General features: G+C 44.8%; 1 protein-coding gene across 2 annotated transcripts; it reads right to left on the bottom strand.

The window, feature by feature from the left end:
- Positions 1 to 434: 434 nt before the first annotated feature.
- Positions 435 to 23,524, bottom strand: G3BP2 (G3BP stress granule assembly factor 2). 2 transcript variants are annotated; one of them, XM_051619200.1, is made up of 12 exons: positions 23,365 to 23,524; positions 16,987 to 17,105; positions 16,303 to 16,384; positions 15,348 to 15,521; positions 14,501 to 14,591; positions 13,460 to 13,562; positions 11,821 to 12,001; positions 10,769 to 10,867; positions 6,426 to 6,528; positions 4,470 to 4,598; positions 4,167 to 4,285; positions 435 to 3,424 (listed from the first exon to the last, which is right to left on the bottom strand). In XM_051619200.1, exons 2-12 carry the CDS (start codon positions 17,079 to 17,081, stop codon positions 3,152 to 3,154), a joined length of 1,449 nt encoding a protein of 482 aa, XP_051475160.1. In that variant the 5' UTR covers positions 17,082 to 17,105; positions 23,365 to 23,524; the 3' UTR covers positions 435 to 3,151. The 2 variants fall into 2 exon arrangements, with proteins under 2 accessions (XP_051475160.1, XP_051475161.1); XM_051619201.1 differs by lacking the exon at positions 10,769 to 10,867.
- Positions 23,525 to 24,548: the final 1,024 nt, after the last annotated feature.

Genomic DNA, 24,548 nt, shown 5'->3' on the forward strand with positions numbered 1-24,548 from the left:
GGGAGACAACCCAGAGGAGCTCATGTCCTCAGGCTATGCACAGCCTGAGGTGAGGAGCAACCAGATGGAGGGGACCGACCTGTACCAAGGACAATGCCTCGTTGGCCACCAGCGACATGAACAAACCATGTCCCATTTCCTTGCCTGCCAGCTCTGGAGCCAGAGCCACCCAGGCCAGGACCTCTCAGAGCAGCACTGTCAGGGTTTCCAACCCCTGGGTTGCAGGAAAGGAGTTGATACAGCCACGGCAAACCAGAGCTCATTGACTCAGGGCCACCACTGCAACCGAAGGACATGACACGCGGTGTTCCAGCTTCCCACCACCAAGTGGACAAGCCAGCAACAGTTGGATTCAAAGAGCATTTTCTGTACAGCAAGGGATGACACAGTGCTCTCCAGCAACCTGCCTTCAAGACAATTAGGGACATGATAAATGCTGCAGACATCAGTAGTTTATTGGTATGTTTAGTCAAAACACATTCAGAATGGAAACTTAAAAGTAAAAATACTTTCCACCTGCAACAATTAAACTAGAATCTACTAGCATATAATGCTTGACACGTTACAGCAATAAAGATGGTAATCCACTGTCTTGTATACCTAAAGCCAAGATGGGCAGCTGAGTTTGTTGAAATTGAACCATAATGACAAAATATTCCCACCATCCACAAATCAGCAACTAACAGTGGTGGTCAGTGAATCCCTTCCTTTGCTCTAAGAGGTACATGTACTATCGAGAGGGTTGAGAACACGTTAAGAGTCCACAGTACAGCAGGTGAGTTATCACCATGTAAACTTCTCTGGACGATGTTCCAATGGTTGTTCATGTCACTTGAACAAGAAGCAAGCCAGAAAGCAGAATGGCTCAGTAACTCTTGCTGATACTCTGCTTCTTGTTGTGGAGATTATTCCCAGTGCCATTTGCCATACAAATGAATTAAGTGGCAGCAAAACACCACAGCACGACAAAAGGAAAAGAACAGAAAGCCTACACAAAACACACTGGAGGCAAACTGCTAAGTGATGACAGCAATTTGTCTGAAGGCTTCAAGCCTAAGTAGCAGTGTTGTGTGGCAAGCAGTTCAAGTACTACAGATTTCCAGGTAACAGCTGAAAACGCAAGAGCTTCGACAAAAAAACCTGAAATATAACCATGAAAACTTGTAGAAATGTGCCCTGGAAAAAAAAAAAAAAAAGTGTATGACAATAGTGCAAGACTTACCATCCAACACAGAAGACCTCGAGTCTGGGAGAAAACAAACAGGTGCCACTTCACTGTGCCCAAGGTATGGAAAAATGTGCACCACTTTTACTCAGTTCCAGCAAATGACTGCACAATCCACAGACAGGTGGCTGTGGTGCCCTATCTGCTTCTGCTTGGAACTGCCATTGTTGGGTTTCAGGTCTTCCATGCTGACAAGCAGCTTGGAGTGGTCACACTCAGGCACAGACGCACCCACAAACACCCCCCGCTTTGACCCCTGGCACCTCCAAGCCAGGCACTTGCTGCACACCCCGGCACGGAGCCCAGCTGTTCTGTCTGCTGCAGCTGCAGTTAATGGGAATGCACTCCGGAACGTTACCCAGAAACAGACTTCTCCACTGGGAAAACCCACTGGTCACACTGAAGAAGAGGATGTCTCCTTTCTATCCTTCAGTCCGGAGCCACACAAGTGTCATCTTCAACTGAGAGTTATGTGCAAAATGAGTAAGAGTTTTTTAAAAAGCGCAACCGGAAAATGCAAATACTTAAGAGCTGCTGCTTTGTTCTCTGAAAATTGCAGTATCCTCGTTTGATAAGCTCACCCTCACAAAGAATGCTTAGTCCTACTGACTACAAGCTGGCCAAAAGTGTTCACCATTCTTGACTGACTTCTGAAATTCACACACAAAAGAGATTTCAACTCAAGTTTTCTTTTACTTTGACATCAATTATAAAGAGAAGAGACAACCTGGAGACTACTTGGATGCCTTCTTCCTCCCTTCCCCCCCTCTGCAAAAAAAACAGGCAGACTTGTTAATTGAAGAGCAAGGTGGATGATCATTTGAGCAACGTTTACTGATTGAAAAGATACTGCAATTTTTTTTTTTTTTAATACAATTCTTCACTTATTTCCTTTAAATGCTTTGCAGCCGATCGGCTTTGCAGCACAGTAATTCATACACTATACTGTACAAAATCACCAGCAAGACTGGAATGATGTATTCATAGAAGGCACCATCATGCTTATTACATTACCAGAGAACTCAAAATACAGTTAAGACAAATTTCACTGTACAATGCTGACCGAAGGGGGAGGGAGAAGGAGGAGTGTGTTGAGCAGCCATCCCTGTACTGGAGAGGGGCAGATAGAAAAAATCTGACGTGAGCTATCAAACTTGTTGTGTGGTCAGGGCTACGACTTTGGAGCTCTGGGTTTAGTTTACAGCTAAATGGATTCCTTCTGGAATAAACGTGTAGTCTTATTAAGGTTTGTGTGTGCACATATGTTGGTCACAGCAAGCAGATCAGATGCCCGCATCGTTTCACAAGCTATTCTGTCTGAGTAAGAGGATGAAGGGTTTTTTTCCTCCGATGCCTCCTGCAGATGTCAATACAAATGAGTTCAGAGTACCCATTAGTGCATTTTGATGAGTGCGTAAACACGAGTTTGTTTGGAGCCAAGTGTTCTAAGAAGGAGAAAGAAAAAAAAAAAAAAGGCAAGCTTCTCCAATTGCACAAATTGCACTACTTGTGTTTCCAGCAGTAATAGGCAGAAACTGTAACACTTAAACAAAATGTGCAGCAGAGGGTTTTTGACTGAAAGGACTTGAATTCTATTGGGCACGTCCTTTAGTCCATGTTTGTTGCAGATAGTTTAACCAGTGGTGTTTGTTTGGTTTTTTTTCTCTCTTTTTTTTTTTTCAGTCCTCAATTCTCCAAGTCTACATTTATAAATTAACAGTGTAACTCCTGTCGTGAAACTGGGGAAAGAACGTCCACCTCAATTTAAACTGGAAACCAAAGGATGCTTTCACATCAAAGAAATTATCAGAAGGGCTGTGTCACATTCCAAAGCCAAAAAAAAATAATAAAAAATAAATGAACAAGAATGCAAACACGATGGATAATGTACCACTGCCAAGACTCGTCTGCCCACAGTGGAGATTCTCAGCGACGCTGTCCAGTGAAACGACCTTCCATTTGCCCGGTTCCTCGTCCAGAGCCAAGTTTCTGTGCCATGCCACCTCTGGGAGGGGGTCCTCTTCCATCACGGTCTCGCATCATGCCACCACCCACTATTCCACGGGGACCCCCAGGGCCTCTATCATTGCGACGAATATCCCTACGATCGTCGCCTCCGCCGCGGGTCTCCCTCTCACGAGCGGCTCTTGTTTTTTTCTCTTCTACGTTCAAGCGCACCTCACCCCGGAACATAATGGGCTTACAGGGAAGAGTGGTCAAGCACAAGTTAGTCACCATTTCACCACGTCCACTGCTACAAGGCACACAAAACACCGAGCTCTCCACGTGCCTCAGCCCGCCCTCGCTGACAGGCAACAGACAAAACTCAACAGTTCCCCACAGCACAGGACCTTAGCCCCGCAGGCCTTTGGCAAATGGAACAACATTTTTCAATTCATTTGGCATGCAAGGAATTAAAATGTCTTTCTGAAGTGCAGGCAGGGTTGTCTTTAGCCTCTTTGCTGCTGTCTTTAGCCTTTTTACCTCAGGGCTAAAGATCCTCAAGAACTGCTCTACCAGGTCTACTAGAAATCAAAACTGCTGGTTTCTGCTCTCCAGTTCCCCGAGTCACAACAGCAAATATCCTTGCTCCTTTTCCTCAGCCCCAGGACACAGAATCCAGAGATCCCTTCAACAGCTTGCATACTCAACTTTCATCTTAAAAGGATCTCTAAGCCTAAGTGTTGAGCTCCATGTGGTGTCTATGTACAGAGGTAAAAAACCTGAATCTGGTCTGACACGGTTTGAGGAACACTGGCACAGCTGTCACAAGCTACAGAACACTCCTGACAGAATGAGTGTGCCAAACTATGGTTGCCTCACAACTGTTGTCCATGACTGAATGCCAGAAACAACAGCAACACAACCTGGGGTGGCCTGCACTACTTGGGGTTTAAGGAATCAATCCCTCCTTTGAAGGCTATTCAATGGTAATACTTACTTTTGCAACTAAAATTCGCTGGACTGGCTCAGAATCATCAAATACCACAAAACCAAAATTAGGCAGTTTTCCTCCCACTCCTTTAGTATTTATGCGAAGCTCCACCACGTTTCCAAAGCCTAAGAAAACACAAGGGAAAAGCCGTGTTACCCAAACCCACAGTGCCTGCTCTACCACCCCTCCACTTGTTCCAGGTAACACCAGTAGTGTCACATCATGTAGAAGTTCCCCTGTGTGGGAACGTTTTGTGACTTTTCAACACAGTTTTTCTTCTCGGTCTCCACAGCTGAGGTGGCTACTTACTCATGAAGAACTCTTTCAGCTCACTCTCGTCGATATCATGGGGCAAGTTCCCAACAAAGAGCTGGTGGCTGTCCGGGTAGCGAATTATTCGACGATTATCCGACTCATTCTGTTCCATGTCCCCTCTCCCTGTTGTTGACAAGAAGAAGGTAGAGCCACTGCCCTTAGCAGATTGCACACAGATTCAGGTTAACACATCTATGGAGAGGACCAAGCACCTTCACTCAAACCTTTGTGCCTTCAGCTCGAGTGGGTGACACAGGCGGGAAGACACGATCTTCCTCTTTACATAGTCCTGACAATTTTGTGGTAATACCACAAAACGTTTGTTTTCTTTTTGTCTGGTTTCCCTGGTTGGGTTAAATAAACCCATGCTAACTAAAATATCTGGCATACAGGGCAAGTTTAAGAGGTTGTTACATTTTGAATCATGATAATGAAGAGGAGCTCACTACCTATTAAAATGTACTTCTTGAAAGATTTGGATTTAAGTAATCTCTTCCTCAATTCCTTAATACAACAGCAATACACTTACTTTGGCACTCCTATTAACAGCACTGTCTGCAGTCACCTCTTCTGGCTTTCATCTTCCACCCTTTGGTACCAAATACAAGTGAGAGTTCCTCCTGTTCTCCGCAGCTCAACCAAAGCATTAGTATGCTTAGCAGCACGCAAGATAAAATCTTTCTGGGTATCTCTCTCTTAACTCATGACCTGCTCTGCAGTGTGACAGCAGCACGCTGTTACCCCTTGGGCACCTGGAGCACATCACAGTGTAGTTATGAACCCCCTTCTCTCCTCCACTTCCCCTAGAAGCCCATTTACACCAAGCTTGCTAGCTCATTCACAAGGTTTCATGAAGCAGATAAACAGCTTGCTGACTTCCTCTGAAAACAAGACCTTAAGGCTGAAGCTCTACCATTAGGTCAACTGGGATTTCAGCTTTTTCTCCCCTGCTTCTCTGTAAGATCAGAAATAAAAGACTCAGGTCTTGTCACATGTTTTCTGTATGACCTGTATTACATTCAAGAGTAGCAGAAATGTAAACTTGCCACTTGGTTTAGGGACAAGTTGCAGCTTTTCCTCCCTGCTGCAGGTGACATGTTAAAAAGCCACGAAACATTAACCTGTAACAGATGTCCCTGTTCTTTCTTGGTGCCTCAAATCCCGTTTCAGTGCTGTCCCCAAAGGAAGATACACTTCCATTGATCAAAGTCAAAAGCACTTTTAAGCCCAATCGGTGTCACACTTTGGTAGGCACTGACTTAAAGCCTTCATTAGAACCCATTTTAGCTGGAGCTGGTGGAGATGCTCAGAGTCCCTGAGATGAACTGCTTCTTCAGGCAGTGCCCTGCCAGCTGCTGCCAGCTTCCACTGTCCCAAGTAGCACCCCCTCCCCTTAGAACTTGTGACTTGCTGTCACCCTTAGAGCAAAGAAACAACACAGAGCTGCTGGCTGCTCGTAAACACGAGGGAGCCAAACTGAGAGTGGCATTTTACACAATTACACAAGGTGGAAAAAAAAGCATGTAAGATTATTAACTGACTTGGGAAGACACAGTGGGAAGGTTTTCTTCCAAAACAAAGAGCAAAAGCAAACATTTAAGAGCTCTCACTTCCAAGGTTAGAGGACATGGAAAAAACTATTCAGATTTCCATGTCAGCATTTCAGAACTGCATCAAGCCACATGGAAAGTGCTCAAGCACCTAAGAAAATGGCCTGACTATTAAAAAACATTTCAACAAAACAGAAACTTGGAAATGGTGCCCAATGAATCTTTGCAACAACTCATCGCCTGCTTGCACTCCAAATCATATTCCTCCATTTCTAGCTGAAGGCAGTAGGAAGAGACAGCTCATCATCAGCCAAAGACCATAGAGGTACAGACAAGACCCAACAAGGAGACAACTCTCATTAACTAGTCCTAAGCAGACACAGCAGCTGATCCTCGTTACCTGGTCGAGGTCCTCGAGGTGGAAAACCTGGTCTTTCCCTGGGACGCTGCTCACGTACACGAGGAGGTTGAGACTGAGCTTCAGGTTTAGTTTCAACTCTTGGCTAAAACAGGAGGAGAACATGCATTATTAAACATTGGCCCAGTAAAAAAAAACAACAAAAAACCAAAAACTCACCAAACAAAAAAAAAAATCCCACAACACAGGACACAGGTAAGTGGCATGCACAAAACGAACTCCAGAAAATATGCATCTGTGTCAATGTGTTTGGGAATACATTTTTTTTCACCTCTATAAATTCCTCTGTACCAATCCAGGACTGCAGTGTTCAGTTATCTCTGGCAACAGGGGCAAAGCAAACCTCTCAATCAGAGAGAATTAATGGGTAAGGTGAATTTTCCATGTTTGACCAGGCATCGAGACCCCAGTGTTCCTTTATTCAAGAATCCCTCAGCCTAACTGAAAACCCCCCATGGATCAAATGAAGCTTCCTCATGTGAAGCTCAGACTTCACACGTTAGGAGGCAGTCTGAGATGAACAAGAAGAGCTGGGCTAAGCACTTTTTCTGTCTGAGTCCCTGAAGGATTCTTCAGAACAAATTCAGTTCAACAACAAGTGCAGAACAACTATAAGGAAACTAGCAAAATGAAAAAGAACAAAGAAAAAACCCTCAAAAGTGTAGTTCTGATACAATAAAGCCACCTGAAACAGCAATTTCTACTGACTACATGCTAAGGATATTTTTTAACTTCCCTGATGTCAAGACCATGATGCTAAAAGTACACCCTTCATATTCTCAGGAATTACAACACCTATCCTTTAAAGATAATTTGAGAAGAGAACAAAACAATAAAAAGTATTTCTACGCAGCCTGCTGGTTACTGAAGCAATTTCCAACATTTTTTCAATTCCATTTTCTGTACCACAGTCCAGCTGCTGCTACTGTGCTGGGTTCTTATCTTAGAAAAACAAAAATTATCCTTAGGAACATAAAGAAGAACACTAGCCTCCAAGGAAGATTAAACACAAGGACACAGCTACAGGCCCAGACTGCTGCAGAGAAAGTTTGTGTTAAACATGTCACTTATTTTCCTTCAAGGACTCAAGACAACTGATGGTTCCAGCCAGAGAGTACCTCACAGGGGTGAAAAGATTGTGTTTTACACGAAATGTGCAGGTATTACACATCAAAAAAACCTTTCAGCCCTCCTATCATTTGTGCTTTACTCAGCTAGGCATTATTAGCTTGTCCTTACAACACTTCTAGGACCATTTTGTCAGTTCCAAGAATAAGCTAAAATTAGCCTTCCTGTTAAATCTCATTTTATTACACCTCCTAATGGGCTACCCTGCCATCTTTTACTCATGTCTTTACTGCATAATACATTATACCTCAAAAGAAAAACAATACAATCAGACCCCCATTTCTTAGATACTGCTGAAACACTCAACCTCAGCAAAGACTTGTTAAGTCAGTGATGTCCTTCCATTAAATCCCAAAGCAGTCAACTTTTATCTGCTTGCTTTGCATTTCACTGGACTTCTCACCTATCATGCAAATACTGTCTACCCAAACAACAGTCAGCTAGTCTCATCAGTTACTTTCTAATCAGTCCTATCCCTTTTTGCAGAGGAAGACTACCTCAGTGCTTTCTGGCACTGCCAGAAGAGGAAAAGACTTCACAGAATCACAGCATGTTAGGGGTTGGAAGGGACCTGGAAAGATCATCCAGTCCCACCCCCTGCCAGAGCAGGGTCACCCAGAGCACATCCCACAGGAACGTGTCCAGGTGGGTTTGGAATGTCTCCAGAGAAGGAGACTCCACAACCTCTCTGGGCAGCCTGTTCCAGTGCTCTGTCACTCTCACAGGAAAGAAGTTTTTTCTGATGTTTACGTGGAACCTCCTGTGCTTCAGTTTGCACCCACTGCCCCATGTCCTATCACTGGACAAAGCCTGGCTCCGTACTCCTGACACTCCCCCTTAACATACTTGTAAACATGGATGAGGTCACCCCTCAGTCTCCTCTCCTCCAAGCTCAACAGACCCAGCTCCCTCAGCCTTTCCTCATCAGGGAGATGTTCCACTCCTTTCATCATCTTTGTGGCTCTGCGCTGGACTCTTTCAAGCAGTTCCCTGTCCTTCTGGAACTGAGGGGCCCAGAACTGGACACAGTATTCCACATGCAGCCTCACCAAGGCAGAAACAGAAGTTGTGCAAAACTCTGCTGCCCCAGAACACTGCATGTGTTCCATGATCATGGAAAAGTCTACCCAGAGTCTGGACAGATTTAAGGTGATGAGAGATTGCAGTGTCTAGAAACAAACCTTTTCCTGAACTCACCACTCTTCGAGGCAGAAGAGTCAGGGAGCACCCTGCCTGCCTCTACCCCTCTGTCCCCCCCGCCACAACTGGTGTATTGATGCAAAAGGGAGGTCAGAACAGCTGGGAATCCTATCAAGGGAAGGCCCGATTTATTGGTGCAGACAGGCTGATTTCTAATCACCCACAAGAAGAGCAACAAATGCTGACCTGTTTAACTCCAGAGCTGTAGATAAACAGGAACTGAGCTGGTTTATATCCAGAACAGTAAGCGTGTCACTCATGGAGGGGTCTTGAGTTAATACTACAGAGGCTGAATTCTTAACTTGATAAAAGATGGGGGAAATACTGGAGTGATGCAGAGAAAGGAAGGACAGCTAACTGCTGCTTTGTAGCATCACTGATGCTGGCCAGAACAGCATCCCTAAGGAGCCACCCACCCACTAGTGCAATCTACTGTCCTTGTTTACAAGCACAGCATCTGGATTTAATGGATTCAAGGAAACAGGAAAAAGTTGCTACTCATCAGTAAAAATTGTTCAGGTGCCTCTTCTACCAGCTTTCTGTATACCATGTCTGAAAAGTGTGTAAGAAAAGGAGCTGAGAACTGACTAATTCTGTCTCCAGAAGAGCAGAGAGTTGAAATTCTTGCCACTTCACTATTGCTCAGAAACTTCCACACAGAATCACTTAAACATGAATTCATAGCAAAAGTAATCTGAAAGACAGAAAGCATGACAAGCTGCAGAGGCAGCACAAAAGAGTTTAAGGGGACAGCTATAAGCTATACTCTGCTCTCTTGTATGAATGATTTTAAATTATTTTTGCAGTCATATTACAAAAATCTGCCCCTGTACTGCAAATAAATCAAAGCTGAATCTCATTTTGCATAAGGAAAATCTATTCTGCACTAGAAAAAACACAGTTTTTACAGCTCAAATACCACTGAAATGCTCAAAGCTGTGTTGAAGCTGATGAAGACAGACAGGGACCCCAGCCCATTACAGAGCCAGTATCTGATTTCCATGTCAGCCCTGTCAGACCAGAAGCACCATCACACAAGGTGGTGGTTTTCTGTTGTTTTGTTTGCTTCTTTTGCTGTTTTCTTTTTAACATGCATTTGGCTGAAGGGCAATCCTAGCCAGGCTCTTCTCTGCCAGTGAAAAATGGAGACGAAATCAGTGCCATGAAAACAACTGCTGCAAGAACCCAGCTGCTCTGCTGAGAACTGCAGGGGTTTTTTTACAGCTTGGACATGAGCTACCACAACATGCGGTGCTTTGTCTCACAACATCAGTACAAGAAGTTAAAGAACACGTTTTCTGTTTTGAGGATTTTCATATGTATGGAGGCAGATGAACTGAGAGTCTCAGACCATCTCACGCCAGCTTGGCATGTGCAGGACATGAGCTACTACCCGGTCAAACGTTCCTCCCTCTTTCCCCTCCTCACCCAGTCAACCCAGGAATGGGAAGATAGCATTGTCCTGGCAAGGAAATGTGAATCCTTCCATTCCTCACACAGTCATAAGTTGGTACAGGGTTCTGTGACAAGTTAGTTAAAAGTGGATCATGAAATCCAGCATATTTCTGTAGATGTTAGCCTTCCAAGGCAAACTTGCACCTTCTCAGAAATGGTGCTGACCCTTTCTACTGCTGGGGCACTCCTGCCAGTGACATACCCCTTTCAAACACACTTCAGAAAACTACTCTTTTGCAGGGAGTTGGTGTTTTCTTTTGTTTCGTTTTCCCTTGGAAACCAAACCATATCCCATTAAGATAGGTCAAAAAATTTCAGTAGTGATTTCCTATTTCCACATGAAGAGATTTAACACCACCATCACCCAAGTTACACCTGTTAAGTGTACGTGCCCTCGCTTGTGACAAGAAGGTGAGTGCATTAACATTTAAGACACAATTAATTTGAGCAACTGAAGTCAAACAAATGGATCTGTTAATTTAAAAAACTGAAGCAGTTTGCAGAAGTAATGAGACAATCCAAGGTGTTCACAGATGGGTTACCTGTGAGACTGGTGCTTTAACATGGGGTGGAATTCCAGAGGAAGAAACAGTACCACTAGGAGGCAGGTTTTTACTGGTCACTGAAGCCCAAGAGAAAGCCTGCAGGAAATGCAACAAACCTAGGCTACTAATCATGGCAAACCACTGACATTCCTACCGGGAAACTCATCTGCTGAAAACACACTTTTGGTTCATATCTGACTATTAAATAATCATTGTGCAAGCATTACAATGAAGATACAGAAGGATTTGCAGTTCTAGCTGTCTGTGGACTCCAGTGGCATGGAGCAAGTGTGTGAGCCCTGTTCCCTCAGCATCCCCAGATCACAGCTTGCTGGGATGTCACCAAACCTAGGACTGAAAACCCTGTGGTGTTACGTGTCTTCTGCACAAAGAAAGAACGTGGATGCCAGAAATTAGAAGTAAAAACGAAAAAGAGAAATAGCACTGAAAAACAATTATAATATGGGAGACATGCTGGAGCCAGAAAATGGACTCTCTCCAGCTTGCACCGGTTCCTCCCGTCTCTTTCCAAGTACCTAGGTGTAACCATAGCAGATGACACATGGTGTGCAGTGAGGTTTTTAAGAGGAGGCATCCTGCCTCTAGGGGAGACAGTCAGTGCCCCCACACTGGTTCTGAACCTATACTGCCTGCAGTTTTGCAAGTGTCAATGCATTATGGGGTTTTCCAAGGAAGAGCAGTGGTTCCCATTGTATGACATTTTTGTTGGTGGTAGATTGAGATGTTTTCTTAACATTATGTTAACTCCACATTTAAAAAGGTTTACACATGCATAAAACCACACACAAGCTTTACAAGCAGAGCATTAAATTTACGATAGGTGACTTGAGCAGCGTTTAAAAAATAACATTCTTTCCTTTTTTAACAAAAGTTCAAATTTTTACAAGTTCAAGGTTCAAGTCTGGCTGTTCATACAGCATGAGACTGAAGAGGCGTACCAGTCTGGCCACCCAAATAAGCTAGCTTCAAATCCACATCTTTTGGTTAACCATCTGCACCTAGAAGCACAGATACGACTTTTAACTCACCTTTGGTGGTTCTTGTGGTAGCGAAACAGGCTCTACAGGAGGTGGAGATGGAGACTTCTCTTCTAGCTCCTCAAGGGTCTTTTCCTCTACTTCAGCTTTCAGCTCCTCAGTTTTCGTTTCAGATTCCAATTCTGGCTCAGGTTCATGAGATGATTCTTCTAGTGCCTCCTCTATCCCATTGCTACAAAAAGCAAATGCATTTTATGCAGCTTATCAATTGCTTTGTATTTTATGACTTTTTATAAGCTTTGCTATGGTAACAGCTGGTGTTCATTACAAAGGTCATTCTGTTTTCATTTGCTGCCATACAGTACCTAGAGGTACAATACTGTGAGAAATCAGTCTATGCCCCCTAGCTGCATACAAAGCCAAGTTTTACTTCTGCTGAAGCAAAGACATGTTTACAATTCTCTGCAGAGAGTCTGAAAATCACTCAGACATATAAACCTTTTAAGGAATGGGTGTTAAACTCAAGAAGTGCTGCTCCTAAAAGAACAGAAACACAGTGACAGACCCATGGAAGATTAAGCTATACATAGGAACAGAGCCAGTTTTGGAATGAAACCTGAAGCTTGTTTACAAAAACACCATACAAGTTCCTTACCAAAGAAGTTGTGAGTCTTGTTTACTGAAAATCTCATGCAACTTCTCTACTCTGTTCAGATGTTCTTCACTTCTCTCTTCAGCCACCCAAAAAGCTTACAAATTCCAAATACTTCCTGTCTGTGTAGCTCCTGCTACAGCCTATCCCCAAGGGACTATCTGATGAATGTTGCCTTTGCAACTTCTAGTTGGCACAGTAGCCCAAAAACATCACCTGACTGTGATTTTAGACATCAAAAACTTCCTGCATTACCTTGAGTAAGTCACTGCCAGAATTCCAGCAGACTCCCCTCTTCCCTAGGATCTCTCCTGAAAAGTACTATGTGACCAGCACTTAGCATGATCACTGATGCACTCAACACACATCCTCTTATCATGTTGTACATTAATTTTTTTTAACAAGGAAATCAGGAAGCGGGTTCTGGCCCTTTTCAAAGGCATTCCTTTGGTACAAAAAAAAAAAAAAAAAAAAGCACAATGCTTTGGTGCTGTTTGTTTCTTTGTGGGGTTTTGGTTTGTCTGTTTTTTTAATAGAACATATTTGCTTATAAATCATAAAGAAACTTTTTTTCTCTAACTTTGTTTAGAGCTTAAGACATTCAGGACAGAGACCTCTTCTTCCAATACAGCTGTACAGGAACTTCTCAAAAACTAGACCTTCCTCTAGGACGAGTCACATACCAGGCCTTTGTTAGCACATCTGTTCATATAAATTACATCTTATCACCTCAGTTACAGGTTTATAAAATATAAGACAAAGCTCCACTAATGTGCACATAAACATGGTTGCTACTTTTTCACCTTACACTTGAAACCAGAAGTAAAAATAACTAACAAATGTAAGATCATTTTTCCTCTCCATTCAAGAAGCAACATTTCAAAATAACATCACGTTACCTAACACAGATGTCTATCAAGTTAAGTGTAGTTTTCCTAAACTACCTGCTAAATCACATCCAGAATGTAAATCCAAAATAATTCTACTATTTTTATGAAAAAAACCCATTAATTTCATATAATAAAATGGACTTCTTACGTTACAGGGTGGTTTTCATAGTAAGTACTGCTTGTGTTCTCTTGCACAGGTTCAGGTGATGGTTGTCTTTCCTCCTGCTCCTCTTCCACCTCTTCTTCAGACTCTGACACAAAAATCAAAACTTCCTTAAACATCTCAGCAAGTGTACACAAGCCACGCTTTACATAAAAGCATATTAAACTAGTAGTAATCAAAATAAAACTTCATCAACAGCATAAGGCAAAATTAGCTGCAAGAAAAGAAAGAAGACCCTACTGCTCATTCAAGAGGCTTTATTTCATACTATTTTCACAAAAAGGAGAAACCAGAGACATGTTGCTGCTAGGAAGTTCTGGCAGAATGGCTCAACAGTCTTTTGAAGCAGCAGATGCTTTTCACATGTTGGCAGTAAAAGAGAAAGACTACAGTATTAGCTCATAAATCTCAGTACCTAAAGCTAAGAAGATTAACCTCAAATACAAGGACAATGGCCTAAGATGCTTTACTCCACAGAACTGAGATGAAAAAATTCCAGAAATTACCCAGGGAACACATGTAGATATATTCTGGCTGTACTCTGATTTGGTCTGCCTCAGTGAAGAGGGGGAAAAAACAACCCAGGTCAAGTTCAGCCCCTGAATAGAAATGAATCACTGAATGTGATGATGATGTGAAGGTGAACTACATGTCATTTTTTAAAAGCCAATTAAGACTTTTTCTTTGAAAGACTTTAGCTAAGAATCTGACTGATGAGAGAAATCAAGTCTGCCTGATGAAACAGCAGCAGAGGTACTATTGCTCATTATTTCCATTCTCTGCCAAGCCCTTCAAGGAACAAGGCACTACTAGATGGTCTTCATTTTACAGAATGTTTTGGGTCAGCAGATAGTTCCAACATAACCTACACTCCCTGCCTCAGCTCCCTCCCAAATGACTATTCCCCACAAGAATGTAAAAGAATGTAATACAGTTTGTGTCTTTTCATCTCCTCTAGACAATTCTGAAAGCTCTGCATACATGCTAGAGGAACAAGAAAAACAAAAAACATACAGCAGTTCTCACCTTCATCAAGTTCTCCTTCTGAATCTCCAAATACTTCATCCTCATATCTGAAGATATCATTATGGACATAAAACTTGTTTGGAACTGAACCCTGTAAAAAAGCAACATGCATTTTTTTTCATGCATGATATATCAGCAGGCAACAAGAAGGATGGATTAGAGATACAAGTTTTTGGATACATTCCAATGTTTCGGAATGGGATTATTTCACTGAAGCCATTTTCCACATGATACCTCTTCTCTAAAACAACAACTGAACAGCAACTGTAGCCCAAGTGAAAAAGGAAGTTTCAAGCAGAATAAAAAACCAATTTTGCTAAATCACAGCAATCACAGGTTCTCATGGAATATATACTCCTTCCGTTTCATCAAGGAATTAGTTTCTAATGAAGTGGAGAGAAACAAGTAGGAAGAACACAAGACACCCTTTACCCTTACACAGCTCTGCACTCCCTAAGAGCCAATTTTGAGCAGTAACTCATGCAGCATCAACTCATACTCACATTTACCAGCGGACTTGAAGAGAGTACAGAACTACACTAGAGACTTGATCTGCAGAGCTCAACACTATTTCTTCCTTTTTGCCAGTGGCATCTCCCAAACACAAGCTCAAATTTGCTTTGTATTACTCCTCCAATACTTCAAGTCTAAGAACATGAAGCAGCCCAGGACAGGTTCAATACACTAATTTCTCTGCACTCATATACTGTGACATATTCAGTGACAACCCCCAGGCCAAGCTCTAAAAGCCAGACTGTATCTTTTGCCCCTGTATGATAAATTGTAGCTACAGGTCAGGTTTCCATCATCATTATTTGAAGTGAAACACAATCTTACATATACTTACCTCTGGAGCAAGCACAAAAGTCTGCATGAACTTCCTCATTGGCTGCCCATTGTTGGACAGCTCTCCCATGACTTGCACAACCACCCCATCACTCAGAGTAGCATGAGCATCCACATGACGAATCTTGGTGTGACATTCACTGAACTGTAGGGACATCACCTTCTTGTGTATCTCCTAGAAAGACAGACACATTTTAGCTACATTTTGTAGCTTTGTACAGTTTTGTACAGAGCTTTACATCTTTTAAATTCCAGAGCCTGAACTAACACAAAAAAGCACCCCCACTGTAGCTCAAAAGGGAAATACAGGAACCAAGAAGTGTCTTGCACTGTGAACAATCTACCTGAGCTCATCTAACTTTTATTCTCAAGTTTTCCACCAGGATTCAGGTGCTTCTCAGAGCAGTCAAATAGTGTTCAACTTGCTATCCAGTTTTTCCAGCTGTATTACAACATACGACCTATTTTAAGGCTTATCTTTTAAAGGGCCTGTGAAAAGGACAGCATTTACCTCGTGTTTAAACATAAAAACCAAACAACCCTCTACACATCTGCAACGTACCTAAGTGTCACAGGAGTGGGGAGCATACAGAATTCCATGTAACTCCCAAAGATCAAAGTCCCCTTCCCAAGGAACCACTTCCAACTGAAAGAAGATACATCAATTGGGCAAGTCTAATAGGTCCTTTTGATTTTTATTTCCATCCTAAATACATTTTCTGCAGCCCAGATGCAAAGCTGATGTGTCAAACACAACTCCCAGTAAAAACAGCTACAGTCAAATAATAAAAAATAAGTCAAGCCAACAAATTCCCATCTGCCTCTGAGCAGGAGGCAGTATCACAATACATTATTTGCCAGAAAAGAAAGTCAAAGTAACTGGTAAAGAAAAAGAGGGATTTCTACAGTAAGCTCTGAACATGAGTGAGGACTACAGGACTGATTGTGATACGCACAGCTTGACCATACACTGCTTCCTGTGGTTTCCCACTGGCATCCAGTCCTCCATGGACATAAGAAGAATTCCTGCCATAAAACCTGCAAGTGAAGAGATGTACAGGTCATAGCTGTGAAAAAAACAGCATCAAATGCAACAAGTATTTTAGCCAAAAGCTGTAGAGCTCAATGCATCAGGAAAGTGCTTCTGGAGTATCTAGGACCTCCTATAAAGCAGTGAAGTCACCTTCCACAGGCTACATGTCTCTGCAGACACAGTTTTTCCTAATAATCTTAGATCTCCAATCACAATTGGGATAAAAACTTCTCAGAGGCAATGCAAAATATGGTATTCTGAAATAATTAGCATGCTTGTCTTTGGTACTAAATGCAAGTGCTTCCTCTGCCATTTTCTTTTGTGTCTTTTTAGAAAAGTATGTCTGGAACACATCCATATTATCATTTTACCAGATAAGAAGCACCTCACTTTTCCACAGAGGAATTTCCTTGTTAACACACCATACATCCATATGATCAGACTTGATTCTGGACCCTAAGGACTCCTCAGGAAGAAGATATCATATTCCAAGAGCCCAAAAGTTAGCCAGGCCCATTTCCTTGCATACTCAGAATGTAATGTTTATCTGATTTATAATGAACACTACACACTTGTCCTCAGAAACATTAGTCACTTTGTGTGTTACCTGTGCAAGAAGTCAGGAGCTTTATTTAGCAGAGTATAGTACTGTCTCACAAACTCCCGCCCTACAAGCAGGGGACTTGGCTTCTCCATCACCATTTCTTTGGTACACAGTGTCAAATGCTGTAATTAAAAAAAACTCATGTAAGTTTGAAGACAGCCCTATATATCACAACTTCCCCATAAAAGGATAACCATAATGATTTCAGAATGGAAACAATTATATAAACAGGAACAAAGCCCGAAATACAAAGTTTTGAACGTGGGAATGAGGAATCAGACAACTTATTTTAGGATTGTCCAAAATTTTTATTTCAACCTTCCAAGGCTCTGAAATGCAGTATTAGTTGCGTTTCATGGGAAGCCCCAGGGGAAGTAATTTTGATAAGCAGACCAACCCCAAATATCAAGAATACTGCAGCTTGAGTCCTGTACGTGTTCCAAGTGGGAACTTCTGAAGAAACACAATCTGAGAAACTCACGGATCTTCCCAACATGACTCATACTACAGCAATGGCATTCACGTGGGAATTTTAATTAGAAACCAACCTTAAAAGAACAAGGGCCTTAGTTTCTACAGGTGAGACTATTCTCTTTTTTGCTCCCCTGCCCCACAAGCAGGTGATGAAGTCAAAATTGGTGATGCAATCTTCACCACAAGCACTTGTGAGAATACACAATGATGGATTTTTATTTTTTTTAAAAACCTATTACAAAGCAGATCATAGCCAGTACACTTTCTTATGAATATAGCAATAAGCAAGATACATATGATAACAAATTGCTGGCATACCTCAAGGAACACTGGAAATGCCTCTGGGTACAAAACACAGTAATAAGCTGTGACAAGTCATTACTTCAGATCTGTATCACACCGGATCTCTTCTTCACTGGAAGCTGTGCTTTTTCAGGATAGGCTGCCTAAACTTTCAGAAAATCTAAGAAAGGCAAGTACACAATGATCCCACACTGCCAATTCCTGAAGTAGAAGTTGGTTTACATGGTCAAAGAGATGAGTACTGTCCAGCTCTTTCCAGTGACAGCACTATTGATTTACACCACAGTGTCACCGGATTTTACAGGATGTCTCAGTTTTATTTCCTTTCATTTTCTCTTCAGAGATCTCAACAGGGTTAGCAGAGGCTTAATGAACTGTTGAAGTCTCAGAGTCATTAAAAGGCAGTAAAAGAGAAATGCAGGTACTCCTTGCTATCAACATGGGTGCCATGAAACCAGGTTCTAAATCTCCATGTGTCCCAATTATTATGGCACCTCCTTGAAGTCAAGGACCTGAGTCTTAGCAGGCCCGAGGGCTTTGGAGGTAAAAGAACCAGTCAAATTTTATCCAAAACCCAAGACATAGACATCAACTATTTAAATGCTCCGAACTCATGAATAACGGTATCTTCAGGTTTTTCCAGGCACTAATGGAAGCCCCATAGATACTCTAAAAGCTATTTTTCCAGTTTTCATTAGTACATACTCCAGAATCAAGGAAGATTCTCTCTCTCTCAAGCTAAGAGAGAAGAATCTGAGTGCTCTTCTCACTTGAACAAAATGAGGCATATTCTTAGATCAGCCTGAGCAGCCATGGGGAAGGTGACTTCCTGAGAACTTACTGCTCAGTGCACTTGCACACGTGCTAGCCAGAAAAAAAACAACAACCTGAAACGGAGATGGCAAACACCAGAAATGAAATGAATTTACCCACTAGTTTCTTTCCAGTGCAGCTGTACTTCTCAAGACCCCCTCTCCATCATGTACACTGATGAAAGCCATAAGCTACACAAACAGGGCAACATGAACACCCGTGCAACTGCTGCTCATCCACAGGCATTCCTGCCTGCTTCAAGCTGACATTACCATTAATCAACAAGAACTAATTTCCACCCTATTCAGTACTTCCAACTCCTGTGCCACCAGGGAGGCACACTGGATTTGCAGTGCACTCTTGAACAATGGAGAACCAGTAGCCACAAGATATTTTTCATAATGGACTCACAAGCTGGAGGACCCAATGAAACATGGAATCCCTCTCTTCTCCAGGAAAGGCTCAGAGGTAAGGGACCCAGAGCCACTCACCCAAGTAACAGGATTCCAACACTGAAGGGAAATGCACACACACCGGTGCAATACTTCTTGTAACTTCAATTTGCATGGTCCAAGTACATAACAACATTGACTTAAGAACACAGGAGAGACCAGATGATCTTGTCACCCAAAAAAACAAGTTCCTATCTTGAGTTATTTCCATGTTCACTTCTTCCCAGTAAACAAAAACAATGGGAGAGTTAGCACAGAAAGGAACTATTTGTTACTTGCATGCGAAGATAAGCAAATGAACAAAAGCAGAAAGGACATTTTCCCTCAAAGAGCAACCCCAAGTGTGAAGCTGGGTAGTAGTGCTGAAATATACAGTAACACTCATCTAACTTTGTGACAACATCCCAGCTACATTCTGTTAAATTCTGGTAGAAGGTTATGGCAGCCTTCCCTCAGCTCTAGAAAAACAACTTTAAATGGCCCAGATAACAAAAGCCAGCTGTCACAAATAAAGCAAGTTAGTCTTTGCAAGGAGATGAAATAGTTAAGGGCTAAAAGGATGAGACACAGCTCACATTAGGACAATTGCACTGAAGTACTTGGGAAACAACTGCTACCGTAATTTCTCAAGTCCACACTGAATTAATAGTGTGCAAATTCAGGCAGTCTGTCAGTATCTTAGTACATAAAACTGTATTTGTTACACTGTGGTTGTCACTTCTTCAACCAAATGAAAAAAACAAACCAAAACCAAGTATCACCCATCCAGCAGTTTGCACTGCAGGGCAGCAGCAACGTTTCAGAAGTGATGAAGGCCACTATTGCTGAATAGCAGAAATGTTCCCTGGCAGGCATCTTGATCCATAAGCAGCTCTCATGTTAGAGAAACCTTTTCTTACCTCACAATGTATGTATGCTTTTTCATTATTATTTCCCTTATCCCTTAGAAAAAGGAAATGTGGCTAGTGATCCATGTGACAAAGCATTGTTACCTGAGGTGATGACTGAGCCACAGAACAGTGGCGTACATGCTCAAACTGAGGTACTCAGAGGATAAACTTTGGCACTAAATGTTTGGTTCCTCCAAAAGAGGTAGTTCAAAGCCACCTCCATCCTGTTTCAAGACAGACCAACAACAGTGTCACCTGGATGCTTCACCAATTCTACTTCAAAAATAGAAGAAGCTTAACTGAGTCCTGAAAGGAGCACAGGAGCCATCTGAACTTGAAGACAACCTCCTCAGGGCAAACCTTTAAACTTTGTGAGGGAGATGCAGGTCTCGCCATTTGTTTTACTAGAAAACTATTAGAAAATTTCCTCCTCTGAACAATACATCCTTAGAACAATTTTTCCATTACTAAAGGCACACAGAAATTGAGCTGCAGTTTTATGTAAATCTGCAACAGCGTGGCTTGTTCATATCACTGATCAGATTTAAATATATCAACTAAAGTGAAAATAGAATTTGGAAAAGTGCTCTTGCCAATCAGAAAGATGCTCCTCACAATGCAAGCAGACAAAGCAAAGTCATAAGGGACACCAGGCCACTTCTGACACCACAGAAGCTGGGGGAAAACAGAAGTCGAGGGGAGAGCAGCTTTCAGTCTTGGACAGGTTTCTCCTAAATGTAATTATCACTTTTAAACGGTGTTTCCTACTGTAGACAAGCAAATATTGCCTTAAGGAGTGTGCCTGCTGCCACAATCTGCAAGCGTGACTCTGAGATCCCACTACTGCAAGATACTGTGTGAGCAGCCACACCTGGAGTAAAGCTCAAAATCCCCTATGGCAACGGATGGTCCAGCTGGCACAAGCCAGGACATTTGTACTACAGCCCTGCAGGTTACTTACTCCATGGGAAAGTTAAACAAGCATTGACTGAAATGAAAAAGAAACCAACCCGCAAGGGCAATTGAAAGCCTCAAACAAACCCGTTCAGTAGTGAAACCACCTTCTCTGTCATGCTCGGTAAGTCGTCATCCTCCGGCCACGGTAAGGACCAGCAAACCTGTCTCATCTGCCAGAATCCTTTTGCTTTATGATCTCCTTCACCTAATCCACTACAATCTGAACTGGCTGAGCCCCAAGGCACAGCAAGCAGTTCTGTCAAACCAAGCTGTCCTGCAGGGTTGGTTTTTGGGTTTCTGAGAGGAGGGTAACAGCCCCCCCTGTTTTTGGCACATGACTCTACAGGGAACCATCTTCTGGGCAGTTAAGCTGCACCATCCAACAGAGCTAACACCCACCCAAACCCCAGTAACAATGGCACCACCCTTCTGGGGAAGCTATGGCATCTCTGTCTGTCATCATCCAATGCCAGGTTCCGTGCCTTTCTCCTGGTATCTCAACAGATATACCTATTAGGCTGACATATTCATCTTCTCACACGTTCCTTGAGTCGCAACGCAGCTCTTCATTTGTCAAATACTCTCAAAAGAAGTGACATCCAGTGTCACAACTGCTACAGTAAGAAGGAAGACTCAAATTCAACACTGTGTGTTAAGATAACTGTGTTTCCTTAGCGTGTTCTCAGCACTGGGAAAAAATTATTTAAGTGTGACAGAGAAAACCTCAGTTCTATAAAACGTTTTATTCCCAAGGACACTGGCAGACAGACTGGCTGGTCAGCTCATTCTGCTTTCTCTCCCATTTGAGCTCGCTATCACAGAGAGTGTTTTACTGTGCTAGTGAAAAAAAAAAACAGATGGCACAGATCACAATTCCACACATCGAGCCCACATCTGCCAATTAGAACCTTACCAGAACTTTTCCAATGGCACCCCAGCTACCAGAAAAAAAAAAACAGGAAAGAATCCCTAAGAATGCAAAGCTTTCCTGGGGCAGGCTGGGCCCTGTAGGCGTACTTACAATCACAATGAACCCAGAATGCCTCGTTAGTGATAAATTAACTCCAGAGGCTAAAGCAATAGGTGTTTGTCAGTGTCACCTTCTCAGATTCAAGCTGACAAACCCTCTACCCACCCGCAGTGCTATGATAATAGTTACGTTACTCCCAGGAACTCGGGCCTACACAGCAGCGCAGGCTCCATATTCCTTCCCGGGAAGGCTGCCACACAGCATGGAGCAAGGCAGCAGGGACTACGCTTGCAGAGCAACCCCTCTGTGTGCTTCTGAGAAGCGAAAAACAAAGCAACAAAATAAACAAGCGCTGGGATATCTGAGACTTCACAGAAAAAAATAAACGCTTACTAAGAGGGGGTATCTTTCCCCTCATAGTCCTCCATCCCATTCCAGAGGGGGTTGTGTGTAAGGAGTCTACCTGCACAAGAAGGAGGAACATAACAACTCATTCTGTTTATAACAGATCAAAACTACCTTGGGCATCTTTACGCTTCTTTCTGAAGCAAAGCAGAACGCTTGCAGGCTGAACTTCCCAGTATCTAGAACACAGAGAGGGTTTGGGAATTGCCAAACGCACACAGAAGGCCACAGTAACAAAAACATGTACGGCTGACTAAGTCTTTCTGGTGGAAATCAAACAATAATCTCATATTCTCTCACTCTCTGCTGCGTTGGTTCTTTCCCGTAGGGGTGCAGCCACCCAGCAAACCCAGGGGTTTAGAAGTGGGGATGCTCCTGTGCCCTCTCCCTCAGCCCTCCGGGGTGGAGGGAGCAGAGGCCCCGCGGAGACACCAGGCTCGGCCCAGAAGACAAAAAGCCGGGAGAAGATCTCCTCGAGGCAGCAGGATAAAAGGCGCTTGCGACCAACTTCAGCCTTATTCCACGTGAAAAAACCCGAGAAGCTCCGGCTGCCACCGGGGGCGGGGAAAAAAAAAAAAAGGGGCAGGTGGGCAGGGCTGGGGGGAGATCTCCCAGCCAGGGCTGCCTCTGCAGCCCCCGAGGAGCGCAGGGTGCGGGGGCAGCATCCCCTGGCAGCGGCGGGTGCGGGGGGCCCTTCCCGCGGGCCTCCCCCCGAGGCGGGAGAGCCGAACGCCGCCCAAGGTGAGGGCGAAAGAAAGGAAGAAACAAACAAACAACAAAAAAGGCCCCTCCCCAAACCCCCTCCCCCAACCCAACCCCGCGCCTGCCGAGCCCGTTTGCTGCCCCCCCCCCCTCCCGCCCTTCCCGGCGCCCGCATCGGGCGAGGAGCCGGGAAGGCCGGGGCTGAACCCGGGGCGGGGCGGGAGGCGAAGGGCAAAGCGAAGCGAAGCAACGCGAGGCCCCGGGGCGCTCCCTCCGGCGCCATCAGCCCCGCGCGCGCCGCCGCCGCCGCCGCCGTTCAACGGGCCCTCCCGCAAACCCTCCCGCAGCCCCGTCCCCGCAGGGCGGCGGGCCCTGACCCTCCCCACCCCCCCCCGCCGCGTCCCTCACCGCTCACCTCAGGGGAATGAAAGCCTGGGTGCGCGGGGGCCGGGGACACGTCCCCACCAAGGACCCGCTCGGTGCCGGGTGCGTGTCGCTCGGCGTGTCCCGCAGCCGGGGGCAGGGCGGGGCGGCGGCGGCGGCGGCAGCGATGTCACGGCCGGGAGGAGGAGGAGGAGGAGGAGGAGGAGGAGGAGGAGGAGGAGGAGGAGGAGGAGGAGGAGGAGGGGCGGCAGGGCCTCCCGTGCGCGCGCGCCTGCGCGGAGGGAGCGCGCGCGCGCGCGGGGGGGCGGGGCCGCCCAGGGGAGGCGCGGGGGCGCGCCCGCCCCGCCCCGCTGTGCGGGGGGGGGGGGGGGAATCCCCGCCAAGCCCGGAGCGCGGGGTGCTGCGGGCTGGCCGGGCAGCCAGGAGACCCGCGGTCCGGGCAGGGCGGCGGGAAGCGGAGGTTGCCCCGCAGCGGGGGGGGAGCGGGAAGGGGGAGGGTCCCCGCCGTTTTGCAGGGGGGGGTGCGGGAGGGCGCTGCGCGTGGAACGAGTCTCGTGCTGCTTGCGGCCCAGGTGTGTCGGTGCGGGAGGGTCTTACCGCGCGATCACCCGCGCGGGTGCGGGTGCGGAGTGGGGCGGTCTCCGGGCGCTCCCTCCTTCCCGCGCTCTGGGATTCAGGACGGGAGCACCGGAGGCGGCAAGAGCACGAGCACCGGGTGCCCCGCAGCAGCACCGGGTGCCCCAGCAGCAGCACCGGGTCGCACGGAAGAGTCTGTTCCCCCGCTGTGACTCGATGAACAGCTCGGAGCTCCTGATGGGAACCGAAACGCGTTAACGCTGAGGAGTGAATGAATGATGGTGAGTCGAGCATCGAACATTTCCTTCCCCCTGGGACAAAAGGATGGACCTTCCAGCACCATCGTGTCTCCAGATTCCATGTTTATCCCACTGGCTTTTAAAATTACTTGGCCCTTGGCGGTGCAGATGCCTTTAGCAGTGGGGACACAGCAAACATCTCTTTGGGAAGCAATTAGCTTTCCTGCCCTGGGGCTGTGTGTGTAAGGATGGGGACCTTTGAAATAAAGAACTTCTGTGTTTTGTGGGAAAACCTGGTTTTGGTGTGTTTTTTTTTTTCTCTTGGTGAGGGCCAGGATCTCTTCACACAACCGAAGTGTTTTTGATGAGTTCTGGTCTTTGCTGCCAGCACCAGGAGGTA

The sequence above is a fragment of the Apus apus genome, chromosome 4 (genome assembly GCF_020740795.1).
Source record: "Apus apus isolate bApuApu2 chromosome 4, bApuApu2.pri.cur, whole genome shotgun sequence".
Taxonomy (NCBI): Eukaryota; Metazoa; Chordata; class Aves; order Apodiformes; family Apodidae; genus Apus; species Apus apus.